Genomic DNA, 14,985 nt, shown 5'->3' on the forward strand with positions numbered 1-14,985 from the left:
GCTCCAGCAGTAGAATAGGCTGTTCTGTAAACCTGAAGACTTGGTCCCTGTGAGCCTCTGGGGTGGGGGCTATACACTCTGTATTTCTAAAACTTTAGTCTGTGGGGCCAGCTGTATCTGGGTTGCTTGTTACAAATGCAGGCTCCCAGATTCCGTACCTATTAACTGTGATTCAAGATGTCTGGTATAGTAATTCTGATGCACAGCAAGGTTTGGAACTACTGATGTATGTACTACAAAAGGGGTCATCTTACTGCAGGGACTTTTGATTACTGTTTGTCCCCTTATCTTACAAATTCATTTATTCAACAAATATTTATCAAATCCCCGTTGTGTGACAGATACTGAGCGAGGCAATGGAATTATAACAGTGAACAAGATTGACCGGGTTTTTTGCCTCACGAAATGGAAGGGAAACCAGTAAACAAATTAATAATGGTAAGAGCTATGAAAATTACATACAGGGTATTATAAAAGAGTATAATGAAGGGAGGAGCAATGAGTATTTAAAATAAAAAGATGGTTAGAGAAGGTCTTTGAGGAGGCAGCCATTACATTAAGACCTAGATTAAAAGGAACCAAATTTATGAGGAGCATGCTAGGCAGTGTAGAAAACGTGTGCAAAGGCAACAGGAAAAAAAAAAAATAAGCCAGAGTGGCTGGTGCCCAGCAAGCCTGAGGAAGAGAAGAGTAACATTAGGCAGATAGGTACCAGATCCATAGGCTTTTGAGGACCAAGGGGAGGCTAACAGATTAAGAGGAGTGGTGGATCAACTTTTTTTAGAAATAAGAATCTGGCAGTTGAGGCCTAATTAGGACCTGAATGTAGGAGTCATCAGCATTTCAGTAGAAAGCCACTTGAAAGGGTAATCTAACCTAGGAGAGGCTGCAGAGAGAGACAGACAGACAGACAGACAGATAGACAGAGACAGAGAGACACAGAGAGAGAGACACAGAGAGAGAGAGACACAGAGAGAGAGAGAGAGAGAGAGAGAGAGAGAGAGAGAGAGAGAGAGTGAGCGCGCGCGCGAACGAGAGCGAGGCCTAGTAAAGAAAACTTGGAACAGCCAGGAATTGGGAGAGGTGGGTGGGTAGGAGGAAAACCAGGAGGGTATAGGCCTGTGGAAGCCATGAAAGGAGACTGCTCAGAGAGATAAATGTGTCATTTCTGCTAAAGATCTAGAACAGCTCAGTCCTGTGCAGTAGCCACTAGCTAGCTACATGTGGCTATTCAGCACTTGAAATGTGACTAGTGCAAATTGAAATGTGCTATAAATATAAAGTAAAATGCACACTAGTATACCTAAAACTAATACAATGTTATATATCAATTGTATTTCAATTTAAAAAATGCACAGCAGATTTCAAAGACTTAGTATAAAAACAAGAATGAAATATGTTTTAAGGTAGTGATTGCAGGTTTAAATGATAATATTTGGGACATACTGGGTTAAGTAAAATACTCTGTTAAAATTTCACCTGCTTCTTTTCACTTTTGAAAAATATGGCTACTGGAAAATCTAAATTTGAATGTGTAGCTTGTGTCCTAATGTGGAAGTCAGTTGCAAACTATGTGAGAGTAGACTGCCTGAGATTAAGTAATATCTGGCAAATTATTTATACTCAGAAGATACTGAATCAACATCATAATACTATTATGCCTAAATTAAGTAACAAAACTTATTACTAAAAATTCTTCTAGCTTTTTTGAGATGTACATAATGATTTAACGATTCCATGTACATTGACAATATGTAAGTATTTAAATTAAATCCTTTGAAATCAACTCTGAAATGTGGTGTTTGAATCTTTTTTAACCTGTATCTTTTTTCTTTTTTTTTTGTCTTCTTTATTTTTATTTAAAACTCATTTTTATTTTTAATCTTTTTGTATGTGTGTGTGTGTGTGTATCTGGCCAGGAAACTTCATGGTGTTATGGTCAACTTGCCGCACAGCTGTGTTCAAATCTGTCACCAACAGGTTCATTAAAAACCTGGCCTGCTCGGGGATTTGTGCCAGCCTAGTCTGCGTGCCCTTCGATATCCTCCTCAGCACCAGCCCTCACTGTTGCTGGTGGATCTACACCATGCTCTTCTGCAAGGTTGTCAAATTTTTGCACAAAGTCTTCTGCTCTGTGACGATCCTCAGCTTCCCTGCCATTGCCTTGGACAGGTAAGATCAGGCAGCTAGGGGCTCAATTTTTGTTTTAAGTGTATTGAAATATTAGCATCACGAAACAAATGGGAAATAGTCACTGTTCCACTTTTTATCAGCTTGTGGTCGGTCAACAGAAAGAGAATGAATTGTCAAAACAGATGCCTCACAAAAGACAGGTTGATTTAACAGCAGCTACGAGAAACAGGACCACTAAGAAAAGCTGTGGCATTGGGAGGTTACATCATGAAGCTGCTGGGGCACAGCTACAGAATTATGGTGTAGCTTCTGCTTGGTAAGAATTGGCGGTATGTGTATTGCAATTTGCCGTAGATTGCTCATCTGCTTGAAAGCTCTGCAATTAGAGCTTTCTGATGTAGGATGAAAACATTTCTGGAAGAACAAGAGAACAATTCATGGTTAGTTAACAAATGATTAGTCCAGATAGCACCAGAATGCCTTTGGAGGATTTATTTTCAAGGCTTTACGTTGTGATGGTTGTTGTTTTCTCTTCCCATCCTCTTTAACAGGATGTTCATTTGGAAATGAATCTTATATCTTAGCTACTGCCATCATACATAGTATGATCAAATTTATCAAAGTTAAGTGTAAAGATCTCAGTAATCAACAGCTTCCTGCCTTTTCCCTTTGTTGTTAGCATGTCCTGAATACAGTTGAGATAATAATACATTTTAGAGAATAGAATTAAATAAGCAAACGAAATTGAAAAGTATTTTATGTGCATGAGTACTTCTGATTTTTAGGGTTTACATAAAGGAAAAATTGCTGAAGCAATAGTGCTGACTCTTCTGACTTTATACTCTATGATAAATTTAACTACATTTTGAATGAATTTGGAATTTTTAAACTCTTTGTCCATTCAAAACATACTTAATACCTTAATGACCTGTAAGTATGTGGATTGCAGAACCGATTTGTGGAGTCATCTCTCAGGCCTGGAACCCCAATTTCATTAGCTGCCTGGAGAGACGTAGAGTCACACATAACCCCTACATAACTAGCTTAAGAGAGGGAACTCTGGAGCCAGAAGTCTGCCTTTAAATCCTGCTTAACATCGCTTTCTTGGTGGGTGGCTTTAGGCAAAGCATCTTAACCTTTCTGAGCCTCAGGTTCCTCAGCGTTAAGAAGAAAGAAATGTATTATTTATGGCCTGTGCTTGGCTAGGTCATACCAATATTTGTCTCTCTTTCTCTAGGCTTTGCTTTTTATTAGCACATTCTTCTTTAGATATATTGTCTGCAATCATTTTATCATCAGATCTGGCTGTGAGCCACTCCATCTCTGAAAATTTCTCACTAGAAACTCACCATCCACAGGGGCAGATGAGGCAAATCCAAGTGACACAGACCAGGCTGAGGTCATGGTTCTGCATTCCTGTTCATTAGTGTTAGTTACTCAGCAGGTGCAACTAATAGTTGCTTTGTGGCTATCTAGACTTAGTTGGCAGGACTTTCTGTTTTCTTAGAAGAGAAATCAGAAATCTAGAATTCTGTCATTGTTATATGTTTGCATTTAATTTACATTCAAAAACTATGTGGACCATTCAAATCCCTTCAACAAGCTGAATGTACACCATGCAATCAATGCCAGTTTGCCATGCTGGCTTTATGGTGATTTGGCACGTCTCTTCCATACTCAACAAGAGGTCTTTGAATATCTGGAAAGTGCACAGTGTTAGAATATAACAGTGAAAAGTCAGTTTACTTCCTGAATTTTGTGTTGAAGGATTCTGTGTTTGTGGCAGGTGTCCTCCCAGTTGCCCCTTATACTACCAGCTCAATGAAGTCTTAAGTCTTCAGTTCATATTGTGGACTTCTCTGAAAGATTTTTAAAAACAGTTTCATTGAGAAATAATTTATCATAAAATTCACCCATTTTCAATGTATGTCAATGAATTTTAATATGGTTATAGAGTTGTGCATCCATCACCACAATTGAACTTTAGAACATATTTATCACCCTTAAAAGAAGCCTCATGCTCATTTACACTCATTCTCCATTCCATCACCAGACATAGGCAACCACTAGTCTACTTTCTGTCTCTATATGTTTGCATTTGGGGGGCATTTCATGTAAGTGGATGCATATAATATACATTCTTTTGTGTTTGGCTTCTTTTCAAGAGTCATTCATGTTGTAGCATGTATCAGTACTTGATTTCTTTTCTTCCTTTCCAGTTTTCTAGTGATATAATTGACCTACAGCACTGTATAAGTTTAAGGCACACAGCATAATGACTTGACATATATATATTGTGAAATGATGACCGTAATAAGTTTAGTTAACATCCATCATATAGATACCAAAAAAAGAATAATTTTTTTTCTCATAATAAGAACTCTTAGGATCTACTCTCTGAACAATTTACTTCATTCCTTTTATTGCTGAATAATAATCTGTTGTATGTATATACCACATTTTGTTTATCCATTTACTAGGTGATGGATAGTTGGGTTGTTTTCATTTTCTGGCTATTGTGAATAATGCTGCTATGAATCCTGAAAGTTTTTTAAGAATAGGAATCAAAGAAGAGTGAGAACACATTATTTTGAACGCTTTTCTGTTATACCTGGAATCAATGCAATAATAACAGTGGGCTATTTCTGGGCCCTTTGTCTTGGGAAAATATCCTAACAGTAAGAAATCCTTATTTTCTTTTCATCAGAAAATTTGTGCCATTATTTTTTTTAAGGTAGGCATGTCCTTTTAGTAGAAAAACAGAGCTTATAAGGTCCTATTTTATTATTCAGAGACATAAATTACTTGTAAGCTTAAGTATGATGTGCATGAAGATAAAGAGAATACAACCCTTTCTCTCACTTCTTTCTCAGATATTGGTTTTGTGGCACCGATTCAGCAAGTTAATTGAGAGGCCACGTACACTTCCTGCATTATCTTCTAGAGATGTACATACTAACAAAATTATTTATAATGAGCCTGTGTGCTTGTGTTGCAGTCTAGTTCCTAATATATGCAGAAATGACTGGAAGCCTGGGTCTGTTATCTACCATTTAGTAAATGGGCAACATAGACAGTGGTCTCCTGAGCATGTGTTCGCATGTGACTGCAGGGCCACTACACTGGATTTATAGAGCTGTGGTTAGAAAACTTTATTTGTATCCAGAGAAATAAAATTGGGAGCATGTGTAACTTATGCATTTCTTTCTTTTTCCCCCCCTCCTAGAAGGAGATCTAGAACACATTTCACCATGCTTCGTCCATCTTTCATCATCCATGGTCATGTTGTGTTTGCATCGTATCTCCCTCAACTTGGAACATTCTCCCCCAGCTTGTCCCCTGCTAGACTCCATCAAAGTGCTGCCTTCTCTTGACATTTTCCCAGGTGCCCCCTTTTGCCATATCTCCTTTGTGCGTACCTCCAAGAGAACCATCATCTCCTCATTTATAATTGTTTGTTTGCATGCGTTTTCCCCCACTGAGTTCAAAAACATTCCTGTATGTCTTTTTTATCTCTGTGACATGGTGTCTAGCACAGTACTAGGCATATAGGTGGTGCTCAGAAATCCTTGTGGCAGGAAGGCATGCATGTGTACCTGGCCTCATGAATGAATGAATGTTAATAGGGTTGTAAGGTTGATTCCAGCGTTAGCTGACTGCAGAGATGTGGCCCAAGATAATCTCTGACAATCGCCGTATTCCTGATGGCCAGCGGCAGCCCTTTCACGACAGATGTGGCTCTAGGGTTTGAAGAATTACTCAGTTCCCCCAAATCATTGGTGATATGGAAACAAGGTGCTTTTGGAATTCTGATTACGTAGTTACAGAATAATCAAGTTAAAACTTGAATGAAAATCTGATTTTAACAAAAATCTAATCATGCAGGCATTTTAGACCTATTAATTACCCTTAGGGTCACTAAGTGATTGTCATGGGAACAATATTGAGCAGGCATAATTTTTGTCTGTTGAATTGGTTTGCTGGAAGGACTTTGTCAGAGTCCATCATCCTTCGTACTGGGTTATTCTGTCCTGAGCAGCTATAAGGCTTATGTTATCCATACATACACTGTGGCATGAGTCTGCTTTGGAAATGTGGGCAGACAAATTTCTTTCTGTTAGTGGCTTTGAAAATTGCCCTGAAGCTCCTCTAGCCCATGTAAATTTTTTTTTTACAAATTATCCTTTACCTTTAAATTGAAAAACAAGTGTCTTTATAGCAGATGAAGACTTCCCTTATATTGAGAGCACTCTTTGGGATTTAATCTTGGTGGCAGTAGTTATAAAGCTAGCTATAAATTGTACAGCTAAGTCCTCATGTCTTGAAGTCTGGCTCCCTAATTCCTCCAGTGGTTTCCTTTGTCTTAGGCAGAATAAAAGAACTTGACCCATTTTTCCCCCTCTACCACTTTTGGTTTCCCCTAATTTAAAGCATATCTTCTGTGAAACGAATTTGGTGCATGTGTTTTGCAGGTACTACTCAGTCCTCTATCCACTGGAGAGAAAAATATCTGATGCCAAGTCCCGCGAACTGGTGATGTACATCTGGGCCCATGCAGTGGTGGCCAGTGTCCCGGTGTTTGCAGTGACCAACGTGGCTGACATCTACGCCATGTCTACCTGCAGCGAAGTCTGGAGCAACTCCTTGGGCCACCTGGTATATGTTCTGATCTATAATATCACCACAGTCATCGTGCCTGTGGCTGTGGTCTTTCTCTTCTTGATATTGATCCGACGGGCCCTGAGTGCCAGCCAGAAGAAGAAGGTCATCATAGCAGCGCTGCGGACCCCACAGAACACTGTCTCTATCCCTTATGCCTCCCAGCGGGAGGCCGAGCTGCACGCTACCCTGCTGTCCATGGTGATGGTCTTCATCTTATGTAGTGTGCCCTATGCCACCCTGGTCGTCTACCAGACTGTGCTCAACGTCCCTGACACTTCAATCTTCTTGTTGCTCACTGCCATTTGGCTGCCCAAAGTCTCTCTGCTGGCGAACCCTGTGCTCTTTCTTACTGTGAACAAATCTGTCCGCAAGTGCTTGATAGGGACCTTGGTACAACTGCACCATCGGTACAGTCGCCGTAATGTGGTGAGTACAGGGAGTGGGCTGGCCGAGGCTAGCCTGGAGCCCAGCATGCGCTCGGGCAGCCAGCTCCTGGAGATGTTCCACATTGGGCAGCAGCAGATCTTTAAGCCCATGGAGGATGAGGAAGAGAGTGAAGCAAAGTACCCTGGCTCTGCTGACCTCCAGGCCAAGGAGATACTTAGCACCTGCCTGGAGGGAGATCGGGGGTCACAGTTTACACCCCATGTGCCACCCCCTGGCACGGTGGACTCTATATCCCAGGTGGTTCCAGCAGCCCCTGTGGAACCTGAGACATTCCCTGATAAGTATTCCCTTCAGTTTGGCTTTGGGCCTTTTGAGTTGCCTCCCCAGTGGTTCTCAGAGACCCGAAACAGCAAGAAGCGGCTGCTTCCCCCCTTGGGTAACACCCCAGAAGAGCTGATCCAGACGAAGATGCCCAAGGTAGGCAGGGTGGAGCGGAAGATGAGCAGAAACAATAAAGTGAGCATTTTCCCGAAGGTGGATTCCTAGCAAGGGTTGAAAATTCCTGGGAACAGCAGGGATCTCCTCCGCTGCTGCCCTCCCTTCACTCTGGCCCTGTGATTTATGTGATCTCATTGCAACCCTGTATGGGTTGACCCCTCCTGTCTGGGCCAGATGCTTTTGAATGAGAGGGAAATCTCTATAAAATCAAATGTCCTCCTTATTGAGGGAGTATATATATATTTATCTCAGTGATCCATGTCCTTAGTAATGTCCCCATCCCCCTCTGTGGAAACAAAAACCGGGTCTTGGGGTGGCTACACCATGTGCATTTTCTGGGGACACCTCAGTTCTGTGGGTCCAGCAGGGAATTCATGGGGGGACGAGCGTCCATGAGCTCAAAGGGAGTAGGGGCACTCCAAGGGAAGCCGAAGATAATTGTGGTGTGACGTGGCTACAAAGAAAATGCCTATTTGATGGACTTAAATATGACAGATATTAAAAATGGATAATATCGATCTGTATCTTCAGGAAATATAGGGACGTGGCATTCGACGCTTTTTCTCTGGATGGCCCTGTCATATGATTCCCAGCTTCTTCCGATGCCCTTCATCCTCTCACCGTGACATGGATAAGGAATGGCTGTTCTGCCCCATTTGAAAGATATGGCAATAGATGTGCCTGGTGGTAAGGGAGATACTCTGTCCTGGATTATCCTGACAACCTCCAGGCACCACTGAGACCTCAGACACATCTGCAGTGTAGGTTGGAAAACACTGCAAGCTCTTTTTATGTCTTTTCCCCCTTAAATTGTGTGTGTGTGTGTGTGTTTTTTTCTTTCAACAAATGAGAAGCTTAGAGGTGGAGAAGAAAGACTGTGAAATGTCCATGCACTGTAGTCTTTTTCTCTTCCCACATATTCTCGCCTAAAGGTGCTACTAGCAGTGAGTAGGAGTAAGGTATATTGGAAAAAATTATTCCATGCAAATTTTTGGAGTTCAAAAGTAATTAAGAAATGCAAATTTAGTGTGAACTGGGTCCTTTGGAAATAGTAAGCTAAAACTACTTGATTAAGGGAGGTGATTCTGCCAAAAAGAGTGGGAAAAGGCTGACAAAAATCATTCCCCGTTCAGAGAAAGACTCCAAAACCAGGCGTGACCAGTCTCATTTTCAGTCTGTTTGTGCAAGTGTGACTCTCCCTTCATTTTGGACTTACAGGAGGAACAGAACAGAGAGAAAGAACTAATCATTGTAAAATGCAAAGGCTATACCTAGACTAGGTAATCTTTCCACTTCTTCCCTCTCAGTGTAGTTTGAGCAGGAGCCCAAGTGGATAGAAGAGGAAGGACAGTGTCCTCAAGTGATTAGTCCCCTGGAGGCTCTCACAAGCAATTTGAGTCCACTGAAGGTGGATTTCACCAGGCTGAGTTCAAACAGGTGACACTTCACTCTTGCTGAGAGCAAATCAAGTGCCAGCCTTGTTCTTCTCTCTAGGAGGTTTTGTTCTTGTTAACAGCACATAGAGGAGTCCATCCAGTGCCTTGAGCAGGCTTGAAAGGAAGTGGGCCTTCTCACCACACACTTCCGTATCCTGAAGGCAGTGGTCCTCACGTATCCTTTCCTTTCATCACACTGGCCCTTGTCCCTCAGAGGAAACTCAGACTCTGTGTAAGGAGTTTCCTTTTCCTGTCCTCTCCTGGGTGTGGTGTCTTATAATTCCTGAATGTGAATACAGAGACCCTTCCCTTACAGAAGGAGTGCCTTCCTCTGTGTGTTTTGTCTCCTCAAAGCGTTGTGTGCTCACAGCAGAAACCCAGGACTGCCGTACTCTCTCCCTGTGCCCCCTGCCTCCCAGGCCCTCTGTGCATGCCGTCTGTAGCTTCTTGCTCTGATAGTTGACATGTGGCCCTTCAAACATGTCTTTCAAATCCTTCACAATTGTTACAACTTTCATCAAGGGAAAACATAATCTGTCAGAAAATTGTGTCCACTTTAGAAGAATCTGTCAAATGTAGCCACTTTGGTGTCCTTATGATAATATATATTTGTACCGCTTAATATATCCCAATGAGGTGGAATTTGGTAGATATTTCTCGATGTTTGAAGCAGATGGATGACTTTTAACAGGTCATTGCCAGGTGTATTTCTATACTCTTTGAAGAATTACATTTTAATAAAAAATTGAAAAGCAGTTTTCTGAACTCGAAAGATCGTATGAGTTGTGTGTTTTTGTTTCTTCTTTTCCCTTGAGTGGTATATACTGTCTGAACCTCTCTCTTCCTACATGATCTCAAATGAAAGGTATTCATTTTTCCCCATAAATGCAGATGCAGTAGCATTGCAGTAGCATTTTATTGTGTTGGTGCAACTTAAAAAATGAATTCCCAAAGGAGAAAATGCAATGTTTGAATAAATGCCACAAACATGGGTTCCAGGACAGAGTAGAGTGCAGCCTTCATCCTCCCTCACGTGGGGTGGGGGTTGATAGCACATGGTTAGGATCATGGGCTTTGAGGCCAGATGGCCCATGTTTTGAGACCTAGCTCTACCACTTACCAGCCTTATGACCTTAAGCAGGTGAGGTAACCTCTATCCATCTTGGTTTCCTCCCTGTAAAATGAGGAGATAATCACTATGTCACAAGTCTTTTGACCCAACTCACATACTTTACTTCTGATTTGAGCCATATCTGCAGTGTGCCATTGTTGGCTGCACCCACTCACTTCCCTGAGAGCAGTCAAGGACTAGTTTCTCTGCTTTCTGCCCTGTGAGAGCTCCCTACCTTCTGGGTAACCCTTGATTAGTGGGGCACAGGAACCAGTAGATAAATACTCCTGCCTCCTGTCCTGCTGGATAACTGTGGGAGATATCTTTCCACATCTCAAGAGGTCAGGCAGAATTAAGCCCCTGTAGCCCCTCATGGTGACAATAATGCATCCTTTTATTGACTTCCTCCTCTTTCCCTGTCTGGCTTTCTATAGCCCTCATTTATGCCTTCAAGAATCACATCCCCAAAACACTAATGCATAAAGCCCTCGTCTCCACTTCTGTTTTCAGGAGACTCTCAAGTGAGACAACAATATACCTCGTACAGGCAATTTTGAGGATGACATGGGATGATCCGTTTAACATGATTCTTGGCACAGAGTAAAGCTACATCAATGTTAGTACTTACACACTACGTTTTGTAAAAAGTGGAGGGGGCTTATTTGGATTTTTTTTTCTCAGAAAATTATATTAAACTGGCATTTTTACCAGTTACCCCAATAATAATTAATATTCATCATGATGATACTTTGAGGCAGTACACAATACTAAAGGACTGTGTGAACCGCTGGAGAAGAAATAACTGTGTAAGCCAGAGTATTTCTTAACCAAACAATTCTCAGTTTCAAAAAAGGAGGGGAAAGGGTTAAAAGAATGCTCAACTTTGCTGTAAACTTAAAAAGCAGATTGTGAATATGAGTGAGCATAATGTACTATATCGATGAAGAGGGAAGCAGAGTATATAGAGTAACTAAGGGCAGATACACATTCGAATTGGCCCCATCTGTGGAAAAGGAGCTGTAAGTTCATCACTTGGTGTGCTAAGTAACATCTAGAGCTCAGGCGCAAGTTTGATTTGGCTGGAGAGAGAAGTGGGTGCTCCATCTCAGCTCTGGGCATTCTGAGCTCTTGGCAGCCATACACTGGGGTGGGGTGGCTTGGCGTGCACACGGCTGTTGCTGCGTGCCAGAGCTGTGATGCTCAGGGGAAAACGCTTATATTAGGCTGAATTTTGGTGGAAGGGGGAAGGGTTAATGCTTTCATATTATACTCTACCAATGTAGCAACGTACACTGTAAATAACATTACAGCAAAGTGACTAACTTCTGCCAAATAGTTATAAACATTTAGCAGGTTTGTATCACAACATCTTGTGCTATATTAGAGTTCTGTAGCCAAAAGAAAAATAATTCATGGTTAATGACCTGAGAACATGTGAAAAAAACAGGAATTGAAATCAGCACTTATGCCCAGGACAACATCAAAAGCCTTTTTGTGTGAGCTCGAGGCTTTTAAAATAAATTGAAATGATCTGAGATTCTCCATACATGAAGTTTCAGCAGCTGAAATATCTCCCCTTCTCTTAGCCTCAGGTTCTACGAGTGTTTTCTCATTTGTGCCAAGGTGATAAGTTGGTTAATAGGTAGAATAAAGGCCTGGAGACTGTCATAGAACTAAAACTATAATCTCCAGGATTGCTTTGCATGAACCTCTTACAGCAATTTATGTTCTGGAGACTTACGAACAACTTATTTCCAAACTTGAATGAATGATGAATGAATAAGAGATACAGAACCTGGAGAAGTGGCTAAATATTGCACATGAGCCGATGATAGATTTACAATCAGTAGAGTTATTGCTGGTTCTTATCGATTTCCTTAGAATGACTCATACAAGGATTAAACCGTCAAATGCAAGGTCTTTGATCTACCTCTTGCTCCAAACACCTAGGCCTGGATATAATTCACTAGAGAGAGTGTAAGTTCTAAACCTGGAAGCAAAGTTCAATACCCAGAAACAGTTGGGCATGTGTGTTGGGTGTGAATAATAATTCTTTATTTCAGCTGCATGGATCATAATTTAGTGACTAAGTCTCTTTCTTCCCCTCTTAAATTTCCTTTTATATGCTATTCATTGCAGTCTATATGCAAGAAGTAATATACACAAAGGAGGTACTAGAATGACATGTGGTGTACATTTTAAGGCAACAGATTCTAAAATACAACATAGGTGGGATGACACTTTTAAAATATTAACCATATTCCCTGATGCATCTAATTTCTCTTTCCTCTTTTGCTTTGCTGTTCACATTCACATGAATTGCCTCGGGAAAGAGAAGAAGGCATTCATTGCCTCAAGGAAAGCAAGTAGCCTATGAGTTTCTTTCCAGTTGTGTATCTAAGCCTGGGTCTTAGGAGAACAGAGGGGACTCATGAGGTTAGTCCAGTGGATATTTGGTAATGATTGTCAAGAATTGGGGGATGCTACTGGCATCTAGTGCGTGAAGGCCAGGGATGCTGCTAAACACTCTACAATGCACAGGTCAGCCCTCCACCACAAAGAATTATGTGATCTAAAATATCAATAATGCCAAGGTTGAGAAATCTTAGGTTAACCAAATGTTTGAGATGATTTGAAGGTGGGACCATCTCCCACCCTCTCAGTAGAAAAAGTTCCCCTGGAATTGAGGACAGTATAGAGAAGAGAAGTTGTGAGTAATTGATAAGAATGTTGACATCTGTACCTTTAGGATAAAAGGGCCCTAATGCTGCCTTTCAGGCAAAGCCCCAGCAATGCAGGAAAATAACGAAAAGCTTGTGTAATTGCAAAGGGGACCTGGCTTCCCAGCTTGTGGAGTCCCAGTGTGGAGTCTGGCAGTGATTCCAGGCAGACAGGGCCTCAATAGGCTGACTCAAAGGTGTTTACATGAGTGTCTAGAATGAAAGAGAAAGCTCCAAGCCCAAAGGTGCAGGCGGACAGGAAGGATGGATTGCTGTATCAAATGGAGCAAGAGATGACCATATAGGCCATGACGTTAAGAACAGATGTTGTTTCCACATACAAGGCCCACAGCACCATGATATAATGTGAGAGGGAAGGAAACCTTGAATTCTGAGATTATTTCTATTATCCCATGATCTCACAATGAAAATTAAGCTATAGCAAAAAAAAAGAAAAAAAGAAAGAAAAAGAAAATTATATTTTTCATACTGAGTTTTTGGATTGAAGTAATTAGTTTGTATTCAAATCTTGAATGGAGAATTTGGCTTTAAGTCCCCTTTTAACTGAAATTTTATGCTTTTGTAGCCTATTATTATTCATATGAATACATGCTTATAAGAAACCTTTTATAGTTTATTTTGGCTTTCCTCTTACAAAATTCTGATTTTCTTTTTGCATTTTTTTCCTTTTTCATGGAGGAAATTTGGTGTAAACAAGTTTTATGTAATATTATCCTTCTGCTTCTGGGTTGTTTTCTCTCAGAGGAAAATCTAATCTAAGTGCATGATTATTTAAAAGACAAATGATGAGAAGTATACTTTTCATCCCAAACCCAGATCTTGAAAGAAAACACTAGCCAGTGTTAAAAATAAATAAAATAATGGTTACAGATTTGGAGACACAGAAAATTGAAACTGTTGAAAAGGAGAATGTACCTAACATTTTGATTAAGCTTTTCCACTGAAAATTGATTTTGGAAAAGAAAGGCTAATACATTCTGTCACTTGAAGATTAATTTGAACTTTTATATGCTATTTGTATGGACACATGTAATAAGATGTAGCAGATGCTGTTACTTATCTCTTAAACATCCATCTCCCTTTTTCTTCACAGACTCCACCCCATCACAACTCCTGATTTGAGGAAAATAATCAGTGCATGGTATTCTCCTGGTGACTCTTATTGGTCTGGGGGTGGGTATGTCCTTTGAGTTGACCTATCAGATTGAAGGAAGGATTTATAGTCCATGAATGGTTCATCAGTGCACTACTCCTGCTAGATATGAACAAGGAAGCATGTAGACTTGGATTATTCTACTGGTCATCCTATGAGTGTGAAACTGGATGCTCAATAGGAGTTTCCTGATGTCCGATAATTGTAGCTGAAATCCCAAGGTTGAGGACAGGAGCTTCTAAAATTCACATATATATGTATGTATGTTTGTGTGTATATATGTACGTGTGTGTGTGTGTGTGTGTATACACGTATATATATACACACAATATATCATATATATATATAGTCATTTTAATGGAAGACATAAAGGGAAATAAATAATTTTATTTAGTATCGAGAGAGAGAGAGAGAGAGAGAGAGAGAAAATAGAAGAAATTTAAAGAGGGCTGTCTAGATCATTAGACATCTGTTTGGTGGGAAATGCAGTCTGGCCTTCTTTTTTTCAGTTGGATATCTGCTTAGAAAGTGAACTTGCCGATCTATCCTCTGAAGTGTGGGAAAGGAATTGGAGAGAGATGGAAGGGCAAAGAGAGGAGGAATTCTGCACACCCACCATTTGGCATGGAGAGAAAGGGTGATTTTCCTAAATGCTGAGTAGGCACCACAGAAGCTTGAGTGAAAGCTGGCCAGGGGCCATTCTGGAAGGAGGCTGTGGGTGGATGCTGAAGGGGGCTGAAAGTGGTTGCACTACTTTCAGTGCCTTATCTCACACTAGAGAAGTATATAGCGAAGGCCACATGCTGGTCCTCTGGAGATCCCTTATGAGTACCCAATGAGAGGACAATGGCTGCACCAGTCAAA

General features: G+C 40.9%; 1 protein-coding gene across 2 annotated transcripts; it reads left to right on the top strand.

Moving 5' to 3' along the window:
- The first annotated feature begins 343 nt into the window (after positions 1-343).
- On the top strand, positions 344-9,888 carry GPR176 (G protein-coupled receptor 176). Of its 2 annotated transcripts, XM_025038722.1 has the most exons (4): positions 344-438; positions 1,920-2,172; positions 6,606-7,659; positions 8,212-9,888. In XM_025038722.1, the coding sequence occupies exons 2-4, from the start codon at positions 1,928-1,930 to the stop codon at positions 8,218-8,220; spliced, it is 1,308 nt and encodes a 435-aa protein (XP_024894490.1). In that variant the 5' UTR covers positions 344-438; positions 1,920-1,927; the 3' UTR covers positions 8,221-9,888. The 2 variants fall into 2 exon arrangements, with proteins under 2 accessions (XP_024894490.1, XP_024894489.1); XM_025038721.1 differs by having other exon boundaries at positions 6,606-9,888.
- The last annotated feature ends 5,097 nt before the right edge of the window (positions 9,889-14,985 follow it).

Source organism: Pteropus alecto, unplaced genomic scaffold, assembly GCF_000325575.1.
Source record: "Pteropus alecto unplaced genomic scaffold, ASM32557v1 scaffold86, whole genome shotgun sequence".
Taxonomy (NCBI): Eukaryota; Metazoa; Chordata; class Mammalia; order Chiroptera; family Pteropodidae; genus Pteropus; species Pteropus alecto.

Coding starts and splice junctions, on each gene's coding strand:
- GPR176 (XM_025038721.1), top strand. CDS start 1,928: ATGGTGTTATGGTCAACTTGCCGCACAGCTGTGTTCAAATCTGTCACC. Junction 2,173..6,605: donor CCTGCCATTGCCTTGGACAG/GTAAGATCAGGC, acceptor TGTGTTTTGCAG/GTACTACTCAGTCCTCTATC.